The 17,874-nt window shown below is 40.9% G+C and overlaps 1 protein-coding gene across 1 annotated transcript in view; it reads left to right on the top strand.

Moving 5' to 3' along the window:
• The window catches only part of LOC149452315 (protein diaphanous homolog 2-like), a 766,217-nt gene that overhangs the window by 622,910 nt on the left and 125,433 nt on the right, over nt 1–17,874 (top strand). Inside the window, exon 18 of the mRNA XM_089689522.1 lies at nt 10,877–11,017. Within this exon, the coding sequence (XP_089545648.1) occupies nt 10,877–11,017 (141 nt within the window). The remainder of the gene's footprint in view (nt 1–10,876; nt 11,018–17,874) is intronic.

Below are 17,874 nucleotides of genomic sequence, written 5' to 3'. Positions count from 1 at the left end.
TTATGCCACTAGAACAGTTCCTAAAAATTGCTTGTACAGAAAAAAATAAAATAAATTAAAACTATATTAAAACTACGTTAATAATAATAAAAATATATATCTATATATATATTTGTGTGTTTATAAATATATATATATATATATATATATATCAGGGACGGACTGACCATTTGAAAACTCGGGCACTGCCCGAGGGCCTGGGGTCAGTAGGGGGCCCCATGAGATGCCCCTGGTAACTTTTTCATAGGCTTTTTTGAGTTTGGGCAAGGACACAGGGGCCCCATGATCCCCTATTGCCCGGGGGACCCATGAGTTGTCAGTCCGCCCCTGATATATATATATATATATATATATATATATATAGATAGATATACAGTGGGGATCGAAAGTTTGGGTACCCCAGCTAAAAATGTGTAATAATGTGCATAAAGAAGCCAAGGAAAGATGGAAAAATCTCCAAAAGGCATCAAATTACAGATTAGACATTCTTATAATATGTCAACAAAAGTTAGATTTTATTTCCATCATTTACACTTTCAAAAAACCAGAAAACAAAAAAATGGCATCTGCAAAAGTTTGGGCACCCTGCAGAAATTATAGCATGCACTGCCCCCTTTGCAAAGCTGAGACCTGCCAGTGTCATGGATTGTTCTCAATCATCGTCTGGGAAGACCAGGTGATGTCAATCTCAAAGGTTTTAAATGCCCAGACTCATCTGACCTTGCCCCAACAATCAGCACCATGGGTTCTTCTAAGCAGTTGTCTAGAAAACTGAAACTGAAAATAGTTGACGCTCACAAAGCTGGAGAAGGCTATAAGAAGATAGCAAAGCGTTTTCAGATGTCAGTATCCTCTGTTCGGAATGTAATTAAGAAATGGCAGTCATCAGGAACAGTGGAAGTTAAAGCAAGATCTGGAAGACCAAGAAAAATATCAGACAGAACAGCTCGCAGGATTGTGAGAAAAACAATTCAAAACCCACGTTTGACTGCGCGATCCCTCCAGAAAGATAGATCTGGCAGACACTGGAGTTGTGGTAGTGTTTGTTGCTGACTTCATACTATTATTTGTTTGTTTTTTCATTTTGTGTTTTTTTTTGGTTTGTGAGTGCAGGAGTTATTTCTTTTAATTCAGAATAGTCTTAGAATGGAGGTGAGAGCAGGTTTGGGCTGTAGTGCAGCCCAACAGTCCAAAACATAATGTGCGCAAACGCACCACATGGGCCTTAATTGTGATTAGACCCTAAAAGTTTCTTGACAACCAAAACTGCACTGAAAACTTTGCTACAATATACAAGTATATGGAGCGGCATCATGCCAAGTTTGACTGGAGTTTACCTTTTGGCCCACATGAAAGTGTAAACAGTGCGATTATGGAGCCATTATTAAATGTTAGGGGTATCTGCGGAGATTCCCATTGCGGGGGAGGGGCAGGATAAAAATCAATATCCCCAGCCTCAGAAAACTCCTTTCTGATAACAAGCATTATCTGCCGGCTGCTTATGAGGGGAAATGTTGATGAGAAACTGTTCCTCCACCGTTATTGATGAAGCATGGCCCCCTCACATGGATGACACTTCTTTAAAACTTTCTCCCAAATGCAGTGACAGGCTTTATGGAGGGAAAAGGCAGGGCGGGTGCCCTGGAAAAAAAAATCATTTTGCTTTTCTACAACTGTTAATGGATTTTGCTGCAGTGCTGAATGCGAAAAAACCCCAAAGCATGTTCCTCCATTTTTTAACTGTGCAGTGTTTATAAACAATGTTATATTGTATCTCCCTGCTGAACAATGTTTATAAACAATGTTACTTTGTACCTCCTGTCTGAACCATGTTTATAACTAATGTGGCTTTGTATCTCTCTATTTCCCATCTGATCAATGTTTATAAACAATGTTACTTTGTATCTCTCTATCTCCCGTCTGATCAATGTTTATAAACAATGTTACTTTGTATCTCTCTATCTCCCGTCTGATCAATGTTTATAAACAATGTTACTTTGTATCTCTCTATCTCCTGTCTGATCAATGTTTATAAACAATTTGACTTTGTATCTCTCTATCTCCTGTCTGATCAATGTTTATAAACAATGTGACTTTGTATCTCTCTATCTCCTGTCTGATCAATGTTTATAAACAATTTGACTTTGTATCTCTCTATCTCCTGTCTGATCAATGTTTATAAACAATGTGACTTTGTATCTCTCTATCTCCTGTCTGATCAATGTTTATAAACAATGTGACTTTGTATCTCTCTATCGCCTGTCTGATCAATGTTTATAAACAATGTTACTTTGTACCTCCTGTCTGAACCATGTGTATAACTAATGTGGCTTTGTATCTCTCTATCTCCCATCCGATTGTAAGCTCGAAAGAGCAGGGCCCTTGAACCCCTCGTGTAGTGTATTGTTACTGTCTTGTCTCATGTTCTGTCCCCTTTGCTACTGTACAGCGCTGAGCATACTCTTTGGCGCTATATAAATACTGTATAATAATAATAATCTGATCAATGTTTATAAACAATGTGACTTTGTATCTCTCTATCTCCTGTCTGATCAATGTTTATAAACAATGTGACTTTGTATCTCTCTATCGCCTGTCTGATCAATGTTTATAAACAATGTGACTTTGTATCTCTCTATCTCCTGTCTGATCAATGTTTATAAACAATGTGACTTTGTATCTCTCTATCGCCTGTCTGATCAATGTTTATAAACAATGTTACTTTGTATCTCTCTATCGCCTGTCTGATCAATGTTTATAAAAAATGTGACTTTGTATCCCTATATCGCCTGTCTGATCAATGTTTATAAACAAAGTGACTGTTTATCTCTAAATCTCCCATCTGATAAATGTTGATAAGCAATGTTACTTTGTATCTCTCTATCTCTTGTCTGGTCAATGCTTCTAAAAATGTATATCTCTATTTCCCATCTGAACAATGTTTATAAACAATTGTTCATTGTATCTCTCCATCTCCTACCTGATCATTGTTTATAAACAGTGTTACTTTGTATCTCTCAATCACTTGTCTGATCATTGTTTATAAAAAAAAAAGTTACTTTGTATCTCTCTATCTCTCATATGAACACTATTTATAAACACTGTTACTTTGTATTTCTCTATTTCTTGTCTGATTAATGTACTGTATATAAACAATGTTACTTTTTTTCTCTCTATCTCCCATCTGAACAATGCTTATAAACAATGTTACTTTGTATCACGGCATCTCTCGTCTGATAAATGTTTATAAACCATTACTTTGTATCCCTCTATCTTCCGTCTGATCAATGTTTATAAACAATGTTACTTTGTATCTCACTATCTCAGGTCTGAACAATGTTTATAAACACTGTTTCTGTTTTTATACTTTTTTGACAGCTCGGCTGCCAGCAAATGTGAGTGGTGGGAGCAGCAGAGGGACAGGGTATATTACACCCATCCTGTGTACTTCCATGAAGTTTTTTTTCCATGTGTTATATGTGCAGTGCCTACAACCAGTTAATCTATGCTATGTATCTGCCTTTCTCTCTCTGCTCCATTTATCACAAATTCGGATCCAATTTCCAAGGCAGGCTGGATGTAATTGGTGGATGTGAGCAATGTCTTGGCACCGATGCCTTCATACATGAGTGTGAGGGACACTAGGGAGCCAGCAGTGGGTGTGTTATGGAATCCCTCCTATTTCATAAGTGGATATACAAAAGAGGTTCCCACATTGGGTGAAAGGAGGACTTAAGCACCAAATTAAAAAATAAAAAAAAGTCAAAAGAAATTCATCCCAAGACTTGATTTTCCTTTCAGACTGCACTGTGCTTTTAATTCCTTTGTGAACATTCCTCTCCCGGCTCTCTGACAGAGGGATCCAAACCGAAGAATATTGTGGGATTTCAATAATGAAATGACCTTCAGCTCAATTTTTTCTTTCTTGTTGTTCTTCCACAATTTTATTTTATTTTGTATTGCCAAAGAATATTCATATTGACCCCCAGGGTAACATAGAGAAATACGGTAAAAGGAACACTGCAATGGAGGGCAGCGGGAGGTCGGGGATATTATAATATGCAAATTTCACAGCACCTGGCACTTCTCTGCTATTATTATGAGTGTGGATGCAGGTAAAGCCATACATATACGTAACGCCTGGCATTTAAAGTGGACCTGTAATGTATATTCATGTGTAGGAGAATAGTAGAGTCTGTTCTTAGTCCTTCCGATGTGGAATGGTCTTTTTTAAGATGACCTCCATCCTTCCCTTCAGTCTTGCCCAGTTGTAGCGGCTCCTCTCCTCGACTGAAATGGTTTCCTTTAATTTCACTGCACACTGTGAGCTTCTTACAATGTGCAATAGAAGCTGCCCATATGGAAGAAAATATTTTTGCATTATATTTTAAAAATATTCTTCTGAAATATATTGACATACAGTATATTTGAAATGCTACAATTTTGGCCATATTCAATATATTTTCAATATATTTCAAAATATATTTAATTAAAAAAAAAAAAAATAAAAAATATATATATATATATATATATATATATATATATGAGGCGGAGCTCTATATGACTTGTTGTCCCACATGGAATAAAATTATATTTGAAATATATTTTAAAAATATTCTTCCAACATATATTGCCATATATTTGAAATGCTAAAATTTTGGCCATATTCACTATATTTCAAAATATATTTATTAAATAAATATATAAATATTTATTTAATATATTTTGAAATATAGTGAATATGGCCAAAATTGTAGCATTTCAAATATATGTATATATATGTGTGTGTGTATGTATATATATATATATATATATATATATATATATATATATATATATATATATATATATGAGGAGGAGCTCTATGTGACTTGCTGTACCCACGTGGAAGAAAAATATATTTGAAATACATTTTAAAAATATTCTTCCCACATATTTATTTATTACAGGTACTTATATAGCGCCATCAATTTACACAGCACTTTACATATATATTGTACATTCACATCAGTCCCTAACCCTCAAGGGGCGTACAATCGAAGGTCCCTAACTCACATTCATATATACACATACTAGGGACAATTTAGACAGGAGCCAATGAACCTACCAGGCCCAGACGCCGGGAGGCCGCACATTTGTGTGCGGCCGGTGGGAAGGGGTTAATAGCAAGTCAAAAATATAGTTTTTTTTTTTCAAAATTCTCTGTCTTTTTTTGTTTGTAGCGCAAGAAATAAAAACCACAGAGGCGATTAAATATCACCAAAAGAAAGCTCTATTTGTGGGAAAGAAAGGACTTAAATTTCATTTGTATGCAGCGTTGCATGACCGCACAATTGTCAGTTAAAATAACACAGCGCTGTATCGCAAAAATGGCCTGGTCAGGAAGGGGGGGAAATCCTCTGGAGGGCAAGTGGTTGTAAAGGATGAAGGTTTTTCACCTTCATACATTCTATGCATGAAGGTAAAAAAACTTCTGTGTGAAGCAGCTCCCCCAGCCCCCTCAATACTTACCTGAACCTCATCTTGATCCAGCTATGTGAATTACAGCCTCGGCTGTCCCGGATCCCTGCCTCCTCATTGGCTGAGACAGCAAGCGGGAGCCATTGGCTCCTGCTGCTGTCAATCAAACTAGTCAGCCAACGAAGAGAGGGAGGGGGCAGGGCCAAGACGAGGCTCCATGTGTGAATGAACACACAAAGCAGCGGGTGCCCCCATAGCAAGCTGCTAGCTATGGGGGCACCCTACAACAAGGAAGAGCCAGAAGAGCCTGCGAGGGACTCGAGAAGAGGAGGATCCAGGCTGCTCTGGGCAAAATCACTGCACATAGCAGGTAAGTATAGACATGTTATTTTACAAAAAGAAAAAAATCAACTTTTTATAATCGCTTTAATTGCTAAGATTGTACAGGAGTTGGAAGCTTGGGTGGCCCAGGGACGGACTGACCATTTGAGCACTCGGGCACTGCCCAAGGGCCCGGGGTCAGTAGTGGGCCCCATGAGATGCCCCTGGTACCTTTCATTGTCTTTTTCATAGGCTTTTTTGGGTGTGGGCAAGAACACAGGGGCCCCAAGATGCCCTATTGCCCGGGGGCCCTATGAGTTGTCAGTCCGCCCCTGGGGTGGCCCTTCCCCTTTTTTGGGAGATGCCACCTTTTAAAATGGTTTCAGACTCTGCAGACTTTGCCTAGGTAAGTATAGACATGTTTGTTATTTTATAAAAAAAATGAACCTTTAGAATCACTTTAAGGACTTATCACATGGGCATATGGCCCGTAGCAGGGGCGGACTGACCATTTAGCCACTTGGGCACTGCCTGAGGGCCCGGGGTCAGTAGGGGGCCCCATGAGATGCCCCTGGTATCTTTCATAGGCTTTTTTGGGTGTGGCTTGAGTGTGGGCGAGGACACAGGGGGCCCCATGATTTCCTATTGCCCGGGGGCCCCATGAGTTGTCAGATTGCCCCTGGTCTGTAGTACCAAGTAAAGGATTTGACTGATTCATCCATTAGGCAGCCGCAGTATCGGGCTGACTTGTAAACCATTCTGCATAATCAGAAGCAACGGCTGCTGGTTACACAATTATATATACATGATGGCCCTGAATACATTGCTTCTGCTAGGATCGAGCATGCACAGAATCACCTCGACCTATTCTGAAGACTGAGGTCGTTCTGCGCATTCGCCGCTGCCAAATGAATGCCTTGTTGAGGGCCAACATGCAAATGTCAATAGTGTGTAATCAGTGCTGGTGGCTTCACATTGTTAATATTTACATGTCAGCACTGACTTTCTCCTACAGCATACATCACTAATTGGCGGACTGTGGTCCCGAACCATGCCAATGGCAGTCCTATCTGTACCGCGACTGTGCCAACTAGAAGCCTGGGTGTCCCTCCTGGGTGTTCTTGTTCCCCCACCATGGCCACAGCTTTCATTCTTATGTGATAGGATCAGGGGTGTATTTACCACAAGGCAAACAAGGCACTTGCCTAGGGCGGCATTTTTCAGGGGGGCTGCATCTCCCCCCAGAAGAAGGGATGAAAGAAGGGACACGTGCTCCATGGGAACCAGGTGGGATCCAAGAGAGACTGTGGGCTGCTTAATGGTGTATTTAGGATTCGTGCTGCCCTAGGCAACACAAAGATTGTCTCCCCCCATTGACTAACAGCACCCCCCACCCCCACCCGAGAGAGCCTTCCATTACCACCGCCCCCCGTACACTGGCAACCCCCCACCACCCCGACAAGAGATAAGACACTCATCTTCACAGCTCCAGACATCCCCGGGAACAAGAGTCAGGCTCTGCATACACCATCAAGCAGCCCGCAGCCTCTCTCAGATCCCACCTGGACCTGCTGTGTGTGTCCCTTCTTCCTTTCCTTCTTTCAGAGGACAGCATTGCCCCCCTTAAAAAATGCTGCTGCTCCCTGAAAAATGTGACCCTAGGCTAATGCCTTGTTTGCCTTGTGGTAAATACACCCCTGGGTGTATGTAGAGACTGACTCTCATTCCTGGGGATGTCTGGAGATGAACATGAGTGCTTTTCTCTCTATTACTGAGGGGGGGGGTAGCGGAAGGCTCTCCCAGGTGGGGGACAGGGGTGTTGTTGGTCAATGTCAGGCTCTCTCCACGGGAGGGGGAAGGGGGGAGGGGGTTGGTATTGGTCGGTGTCTGTGGGGGTAGACGATTTTTGTGTTGCCTAGGGCAGCACAAAACCTAAATACACTAATGGATAGGATACAGGATCCGTGGGCAACTGTGATGTAAGAGAAAGTGCTGTGATGTAAAAGGGGTCGCTGTGATGTAAAGGGGTGGAGGGACTGTGATGTAAGGGACTGATGCCACTGATGTAAAGGGGAAAATATGGTGTGAAGGATCCAAGTCATCAAGGGAGGGAGAATGTCACCAGCACACCGAGCATCGCCATTATGGGTCCAAAAGTTTTAATGAATATCACATAGTTACAGCAAGGCAACGTTTCGGAGTTTCGCAGGACCCCTTCATCAGGCATGTGACGAAGGATCCAAGTCATCACACAAACATGAGACTCAGACCTGTGCTTGAAAAAGATTTTACTGACCGGACCTTCCTAAATTTGAATTCAATACCCCTGTCCTACATTGATTTTTATGCCACTCGATGTCCTCAGTCTGTTGGCCAGCATCATTCAACCCAATACCTGTGACCTTGGGTCATCCCGGACGAGCCCCCAGCTTGTGACTGGACAGTGAAAGAAGAAGCAGCAAACTGAGCTTATCTCTCTATCACTCTGCTTTGAGCTCCGCTGTGCAAAATGAATGGCAGAATGCACATTTAACACTTGTAATACGCGTTGCCATGCTTTACAGCAGCATGCGCATTACTGCAGCATGGTCATGTATGGGGGCTCTGAATGAACTACAGGACTCCTGCCATATATCTGATTGCGTTAGCAGTTGATCTTACACATTCACTGCTGTTTCAGGTGTGTAGTCCGTGCAGCACGAGAGGGAACATTCCACACACAATCACATACTTCATGTCATTCTGTTCCATCAAGGTCAGCCTTGGATTCCTCCTTTTTTTTCAGAAACTGAGTTACTAGACTAAATTTTCTGTGGCTGAAACATAATAGCATTTACTCATTAATAAAGGACTATGAAATGTGGAGAGATGTCAGAATTATGTGGTTGCTGGATAAAAAAAAAATGTACCCACAATCCTTCTGACGTTAATAGATTCCATTGTATCGTGCACGGCCTCTGTTGCGTTTTGCGTCGATTCTGGGCTAGTCAAGGTTATCCTGTCCAAGACCAGTAAGGTGAACTATGAATGTTTCATGTATGTTGAAACGGTGCATAATGTACACTATTTACATTGTCTAATGGTTCATTCTGTTCATGAATATATCCATGAGATGCCACATTGGAATGACATATGGTTTTGGCATATTTCCTAGAATTGATGTAGATGTAAATTCTGTTCCTAAAAGCTTGTATAAGATTTAACAGGAGCTTATTCATAAAACAAAATGCTGTACAAACATTCCCACGGGCGCAACAACAACAAAAAAGTCGCCATCAGGGGCGGACTGACAACTCATGGGGCCCCCGGGCAATAGGGGATCATGGGGCCCCTGTGTCCTTGCCCAAACTCAAAAAAGCCTATGAAAAAGGTACCAGGGGCATCTTATGGGGCCCCCTACTGACCTCGGGCCCTCGGGCAGTGCCCGAGTTTCCAAATGGTCAGTCCGCCCCTGGTCGCCATATTTTGTCTACTATGAATATTTTCATAAAATCACAAGCGCCATCTAGTTGTCATAAAGCAGTGTTTTCTTCCCTGAGGTATTTCTGGAAAATACCACATTATGGCCATTCGATGGCCATACTGATTTACTTGTTTTGACATTTTTTTCAAATAATAACAAACATGTTTTACTTACCTGCTCTGTGTAATGGATTTTCTCAAAGCAGCCCCGGTCCAGGGGCGGACTGACCATTCAAGCACTCGGGCACTGCTCGAGGGCTTGGGGTCAGTAGGGGGCCCCATGAGATGCCCCTGGTACCTTTAATTGGCTTTTTCATAGGCTTTTTTGAGTGTGGGTGAGGACACAGGGGCCCCATGATCCCCTATTGCCCGGGGGCCCCATGAGTTGTCAGTCCGCCCCTGGTTGAATTAAATCTGAACTTCTATATTGTATCTTATACAGTATCTTATACAGTCAATCTGCCCCGGTCCTCCTCTTCTTGGGTACCCTGCAATAGGAAGAAGGGTCAGCCACACACCGGAGGATAGATGAATATAGTGTGTATTTATTGATCCATAGGACACACAAAACACCAGGACATGAATACAGGACTTGTTAACGCGTTTCACACAATCTCATGCTTAATCATAGATCGTGTGAAACGCGTTAACAAGTCCTGTATTCATGTCCTGGTGTTTTGTGTGTCCTATGGATCAATAAATACACACTATATTCATCTATCCACCGGTGTGCGGCTGACCCTTCTTCCTATTGCATCTTGTGTGGTGGCGAGCCGGAGCCTGCACCTGTTGTGGATTGTTTGCCTGAGCGGTATACCGTTTGTTCTTTGGATTCTTGGGTCCCCTGCCAGTGTTCCTGGCTCCTTCCCTTTTCTGAGTGCCCCCATAGGAGGCTGATTACTCTGGGGGCACTCGTGCATGCTCACTCTTGAGCCAGCTCTGTGTGTCCATAAATACACACAGTGTGGTTGGCACCACCCACTGCTCCCAGCCTCACTGGCTGTGATTGACAGTAGTGGCAGCCAATGGCAGAGAATTGTCAGTTGGGCTTTAAGGAGGATGAACAGACTCACTTTTCAAGGCAAAAGTAACTATCAAAGCTGAACTCCTGCTTCAAAGTGGTTGTAGATCGTTACATATACCCAGTGAAGTGACTGGTCTCAGGTGGTAAATAGAGATGAAACAAATCCTCCTACGTACGTTGTACCTGTTTATCTTCAGCCCTCTCTACTGTACAACCCGCTAAAGCACACATTTTACACAGCATTTCTCAGCTTCAGAAGGCAGGGGGCAGGGATCTGAAGCCAAGCACTGCAAAGTGCAGGGAGCTGAGTGTAATCTGAGACCTTAGTAGAGGAAATGGACACACGTCGTCTACACAGTCTCAGAGGGAAACATGCACAGCTGAGGCTGTCAATCACCTGCTGGAGTGGGGACAGGGCATCTCCTAGGATTCCCTGGTTCCAGCTTAGGCTGTCAAAAGTGACTTAGCACAGGATAGCAAAGCAGTGACAGACCAGGCAGAAATGCCTCTATGAATTGAAGCAAGTACACACTATATATGAATTATGTGTTTTGTTCATTTTTCATTTTAGAGGTTTACAGCCACTTTAAGTGTTTTGTTTTTCTATAGGTTGAGCCGCAGGACCTCTCAGAATCCTGTTTCTGGGTGAAAGCAAAGGAGGATAAATTTGAAAACCCCGAACTCTTCAAGAGCCTGTGCCAGACTTTCGCAACACACATCAAGGGTAGGCCATTGATTTCCTTTGATTCGGTTATTAGTTATCGGTTTAATGTATTTTCCTACTTTTTCATCACATGGTATACTGGTGTTTGTGATGGTTGTTCTGTGTTTGTTTCTTTTAAATATTTAAAGTGCAGGTAAACCCAAAAATGTTTTCTCTCTCATGGCTGCCAAAGTACTTCCCCCTACTTTGTGTGTTTAGGTTCCTTTCCAAAATCTATTGTTAGATCGTAAATCTATGATGACTGCCAGTTCCCTGATCTTCCTTCTTGAAAGTGGCAACACTTTTTCATCCGATCCCAAGTCTTCAGTGTTGCTACTCTTCTGCACTTGCTCCAGTTTTTACAGTGAGGAAGCCGTGCTCCTCCTTCCTTTTCTCCCCTTCTAGCCTTTCAACATGATACCTCTCAAGGTGGCTTCTCCAGCAGATTGATGGATAGCAGGGGCGGACTGACAACTCATGGGGCCCCCCGGGCAATAGGGGATCATGGGGCCCCTGTGTCCTTGCCCAAAGTCAAAAAAGCCTATGAAAAAGGTACCATGGGCATCTCATGGGGCACCCTACCGACCCCGGGCCCTCGGGCAGTGCTTGAGTTTCCAAATGGTCAGTCCACCCCTGGCTATTAGTCATCGTTTTAATGTATTTGCCTACTTTTTCATCACATGGTATACTGGTGTTTGTGATGGTTGTTCTGTGTTTGTTTCTTTTAAATATTTAAAGTGCAGGTAAACCCAAAAATGTTTTCTCTCTCATGGCTGCCAAAGTACTTCCCCCTACTTTGTGTGTTTAGGTTCCTTTCCAAAATCTATTGTTAGATCGTAAATCTATGATGACTGCCAGTTCCCTGATCTTCCTTCTTGAAAGTGGCAACACTTTTGCATCCGATCCCAAGTCTTCAGTGATGCTACTCTTCTGCACTTGCTCCAGTTTTTACAGTGAGGAAGCCGTGCTCCTCCTCCCTTTTCTCCCCTTCTAGCCTTTCAACATGATACCTCTCAAGGTGGCTTCTCCAGCAGATTGATGGATAGCAGGGGCGGACTGACAACTCATGGGGCCCCCCGGGCAATAGGGGATCATGGGGCCCCTGTGTCCTTGCCCAAAGTCAAAAAAGCCTATGAAAAAGGTACCATGGGCATCTCATGGGGCACCCTACCGACCCCGGGCCCTCGGGCAGTGCTTGAGTTTCCAAATGGTCAGTCCACCCCTGGCTATTAGTCATCGTTTTAATGTATTTGCCTACTTTTTCATCACATGGTGTACTGGTGTTTGTGATGGTTGTTCTGTGTTTGTTTCTTTTAAATATTTAAAGTGCAGGTAAACCCAAAAATGTTTTCTCGCTCATGGCTGCCAAAGTACTTCCCCCTACTTTGTGTGTTTTAGGTTCCTTTCCAAAATCTATTGTTAGATCGTAAATCTATGGTGACTGCCAGTTCCCTGATCTTCATTCTTGAAAGTGGCAACACTTTTGCATCCGATCCCAAGTTTTCAGTGTTGCTACTCTTCTGCACTTGCTCCAGTTTTCACAGTGAAGAAGCCGTGCTCCTCCTCCCTTTTCTTCCCTTCTAGCCTTTCAACATGATACCTCTCAAGGTGGCTTCTCCAGCAGATTGATGGATAGCAGGAGCGGACTGACAGCTCATGGGGCCCTCGGGCAATAGGGGATCATGGGGTCCCTGTGTCCTTGCCCAAACGCAAAGAAGCCTATGAAAAAGGTACCAGGGGCATCTCATAGGGCCCCCTAGTGACCCCAGGCCCTCGTGCAGTGCCCTAGTTTCCAAATGGTCAATGGATAGTGAACAAAGAGCAGGAATGTAAGGTAGATTATAGATACGGATCAAAGATCAAAACAATAAATGCAGCCATATTTTCTATGGGCAGCCACTGTCCATAATCAGGGGCGTATTTACCACAAGGCAAACAAGGCATTTGCCTAGGGCAGCATTTTTCAGGGGGGCAGGAAGAAGGGACTGAAGAAGGGACTCAGGCTGCATGGGGATCAGGTGGGATCCGAAAGAGGCTGCGGGCTGCTTGACGGTATATGCAGAGCCCAACTCTCATTCTTGAGGATGTTTGGAGCTGTGAATGTGAGTGTCTTTCTCTCTCTCACTGGGTGGGGAAGGTGGTGTATGGGAGGCAATTGTAATGGAAGGTTCTTTCGGCTGGGGGAGAGGTTGAGGGCAGGGGTGTTGTTGGTCATTGTCTCAGGCTCTCTCCTCCAGGGGGTGGGGGGGGTGGCTTTTGTAGGTGTCAGACTCTCTCCATGGGGGGGTGGGGGGGTGGTCGATTTTTGTGTTGCCTAGGGCAGCACAAAACCTACATACACCACTATCCATAATAGATATTTACAAACAGTTTGTAAACCGGCCGATAGATAATCAATATAAAGAGAGATAGATGATAGATCAATAGAATTATAATCAATAGAAAAAATAATAGAAAGAAAGAAATAGAAGTAGGTCAATACATGCTAGGCAGATGGACGGACAGACGGAAGATATTTGGTATGGTATTTCATTGGTGACTATCCTTTGAATGAAGGAAGTCATTCTTTAATAATTTGGTATTTTGTATACGATCGCCTGCAGTGGAATCTTCTGCAGATCTATAATCAGTGACGGCATTGAGGTGCTCCAACGCGGACACTGAAAACCTACAGATAGAAGAAGCAATGTTTCCAGAGAGCCGCAGAGCTGTCCCCAAACAGGCTTTCCATCTGGAAGGAGAAAAGATCAATAGAGGGATGTGAGTTACTTTAGCTGTAGCAACAGTGTGCCATTTGTGAAATGCTGGAAATGAATCATAGCGGGTGGTGTGTGTACACAGCAAGCTCAACTCCAAGCAACCAACTAAATACACAGATAATATTTTTTTATATGTCTGTCCATCAAGCCCTGATAATTATCCAGCTCTGCCACTCAGCACAGTCCTATCTGGCAGGGTAGGAGACCTCATTTTCCCCCACAGCAGTTAAGTTCCACTTACAGGTCTTGCCCCTCCCCCAACACCCACAGTTCTCCTTTTAAAGGATTTATTATTTTCAGACTTTTCCTGAGATTAATAAGCCAATTTAATGTCTATGCGGCTGTCCCGCAGTCACTGGTGTGAGAAACAGAAAATGAAAATTTAGTAATTGCAACCAACAGATTGACCGGTCCGGCGTCCAATTAATCCCGTGTAGACTGTAAGCTTCACTAAGCAAGCGCTTTTCATGCGGTTTTTACCAGTAATTAAGTCAAAGCAAACTTCAGAAATAACGATGCCGGAAGAGGCGTATGAAGAGGTTCTCCTATAGAACGTATATGTTGTGCCGGCTCTGGGCGAGGAACAGTAGCAATTAGTGTTCTTACTTAATAAAAAAGTGTACATGAACATTCTTCAAAGTCAACCGCTAAGACCAACCGTCCTGGCGGGATCGATAATTAGTTCAAGTTATTTCATTTCTGCAAACAAGTGACGAATTCCAGAAGTTTATAAACTACTTTTAGAAAAGTTAAAAATAAAAATTACAATAAAAAAGTTATTCTATCTATAGTTGTTCATGAAATCTCTTAATTATATCTTCTTCTTATATCTATTATACTTTCTTAGTATATCTCTTTATTATATCTTCTTATTATATCTGTTATACCTTCTTATTATATTTATTATTTATTATTATATCTTTTATTATATCTTCTTATTATATCTATACCTTCTTATTATATCCAATATATATTCTTAATATATCTTTTATTATATATTCTTATTACATCTCTTTATTATATTGCTTTTTGTATCTATTACCCCTTACTATTATATCCCTATTTCTTATTGTATATTTTTATTATATCTTTTACTATATCTTCCTACTATGTCTTTTTATTATGGTTTCTTATTATGTATTTTTATTACAGTTATTATATCTTCTTATGTCTCTTTATTATTTCTTCTTTTTATATCCCTTTATTATATCTTCTTTTTATATCTCTTTATTATATCCTCTAAACATATTATTATTATTATTATACAGTATTTATAAAGCGCCAATAGTTCACTCAGCGCTGTACATTACAAACATATCTCTTTATTATACCTATTTATGATATCTCTTTATTATACCTATTTATGATATCTCTTTATGATATCTTATTATATCTCTTATATCGTCTTATTATATCTCTCTATGATGTCTCCTTATTATATCTCTTTATTATACCTATTTATGATATCTCTTTATGATATCTTATTATATCTCTTATATCGTCTTATTATATCTCTCTATGATGTCTCCTTATTATATCTCTTTATTATACCTATTTATGATATCTCTTTATTATATCTTATTATATCGTCTTATTATATCTCTCTATGATGTCTCCTTATTATATCTCTTTATTATACCTATTTATGATATCTCTTTATGATATCTTATTATATCTCTTATATCGTCTTATTATATCTCTCTATGATGTCTCCTTATTATATCTCTTAATTATACCTATTTATATTATTTCTTTATTATACCTATTTATATTATTTCTTTATTATACCTATTTATATTATTTCTTTATTATACCTATTTATATGAGCTCCTTATTATACCTTTTTATTCTATATCTTTATTATATTTCCCCATTCTATCTGTTATATCTTCTCAATATACCTCTTTTTATGTTTTCTTATTATATCAATTTGATATTCTTATTATACCTCTTTATTGTACTGTATCTCGTTATTATAATGATGAGAGATTAAACTAAATTCTGAGATAGTTGGTTCAGCCACACAATGGTTCAATACTTCATGATTAGATTACATCAAAAGCCAAAACTTTTAGCTAGAACCCATTTCAGGTTTTTTTTTCAATTTTTTTTGCCATTTTTGTTCCATTGGGGAGATTGCCCTTCACTTCTTGCCCTGTAGCCACAACAGGAAGTGAGAAGAAATTTCTCCAAAGTGAGAGAAATAGTTGTCATACCAAGAAAGTATACTGACCATGGTGTCCTCTCAGAATGTCAGGTTTTTCCATAACTGGCGATAATGGTCACCAAGACAAGTACTGTAGGCCTCATGCTCATAGGAGCCTGGGACTGTATTACACAAACGTCTGGCATATTTCCCTCCATGGGAGCCCATGGAAAGTAGTAAATGGAATGCACCAATACTTGCATAAAGATGCACATGCGGACGGACATACGACCCTAGATGCAGACAGCCTTTGTCCAGGGTCGTACTTCTGTAGGCTTTTCAAACCCAGATTTGAGGATAAAAAGGAAATAAACAGAAACACATCTGGGAAAAGCTCTGAGCAGGCTTTCTCTTTATGTGCGATGTATGCAGGTCAGTGCCCTTTCACCACTCTACAGGACGCGGTTTGCAGTTGCCATGGTGACCATATAAGTAAAGTACAGAGTCTATTTTATCCATGGATTGGAAACATAAATAAGAAAAGAGAAACTTAAGAAGCAGCATGGGATTTCACAGGCAACAGTTAGTATATTGAAGATCAGAGGTTCAAAAAATACATGGTCTGAAATGAGTACCGTATTCAATTTAACTTTGTGTGTGTGTATATATATATATATATATATATATATTTGGTGCTCAGCATAAATGAATACACCCCGTTTGAAAAGTAAGATTTTAATCAATGTCTCAATTAACACAAAAACAATTTCCATAATTTTTACAATACTGACTTTTCTAGAACATTTGTTCGGCTCATTACATGACAGGAAGGTTAATAATATAACTTAGATTACAAAATCTTCAGTTTTACTCAAATTAGTTGATGCAAAAATTAATTCAGCCCACAACAAAAACTCCTCCATCTAGTATTTTGTATGACCTCCATGATTTGTAAGGACGGCACAAAGTCTTCTAGGCGTGGAATGAACAAGTTGGTGAAATATTACAACATCAATCTTTTCCATTCTTCAAGAACGACCTCTTTTAGAGCCTGGATGCTGGATGGAGAGTGATGCTCAACTTGTATCTTCAGAATTCCCCATAGCTGTTGGATTGGGTTCAGATCAGGAGACATACTTGGCCACTGAATCACTGTCACCCGGTTCTTCTTCAGAAATGCAACAGTGGCCTTAGATGTGTGTTTTGGATCATTGTCATGTTGGAAAAGTGCAGTGATGGTGGCATCTTCTCTTTCAATATAGAGCAGTACATCTGTGAATTCATGATACCATCAATGAAATGCAGCTCCCTGAAACCAGTAGCACTCATGCAGCCCCACAGAAGGGCACTGCCACCACCATGTTTCACTGTAGGCACCATGCTTTTTTCTTTGTACTCCTCACCTTTGCAACAGCATACAATTTTGAAGCCATCAGTTCCAAAAACATTTATCTTGGTCTCATCACTCCAGAGTACAGAGTCCCAATAGTCTTTTTTTTCAGCATGGGCCCTTGCAAATTCTAGGTGAGCTTTTTCATGCATGGGCTTTAGGAGAGGCTCCTTTGGTGGACGACACCATGCAAACTATTCCTCTGTACGCCATATTATGTCACAGGAAACAATCACCTCAGTTTGTCTTTCCACTTCTTTAGCTAACTGCAGTGAACTTGCATGGCAATTTTCTTCAATCCTCCTCATCAAAAGACGCTCCTGTCGAGGTGTTAACTTCTGTGGATGGCTTGGACGTCTCTGTGAGATGGTTGCAGTATTCTGACTGATAAGTAAAGCTTTGCTGATCTTCCTGTAGCCTTCACCTTTCTTGTGTAAAAAAATTATTTTCTTTCTCAGGTCTTGTGACATTTCTCTTCCATGTGGTGCCATTGCAGACAGCATGAAATGGGCGGGGTTTTCTTTATTAAGTAAAGCCTTTTTATATTCAGCTGTTTGCTGGAAACCTGTTTAATGAATAATTAGACTCATCTGTAGATGAATTCTTGTT

This window comes from Staurois parvus, unplaced genomic scaffold (genome assembly GCF_062004578.1).
Source record: "Staurois parvus isolate SC_StPar_1 unplaced genomic scaffold, SC_StPar_1.0 ptg000481l, whole genome shotgun sequence".
Lineage (NCBI taxonomy): Eukaryota > Metazoa > Chordata > Amphibia > Anura > Ranidae > Staurois > Staurois parvus.
This window is presented reverse-complemented; position numbering and strand designations above follow the sequence as displayed.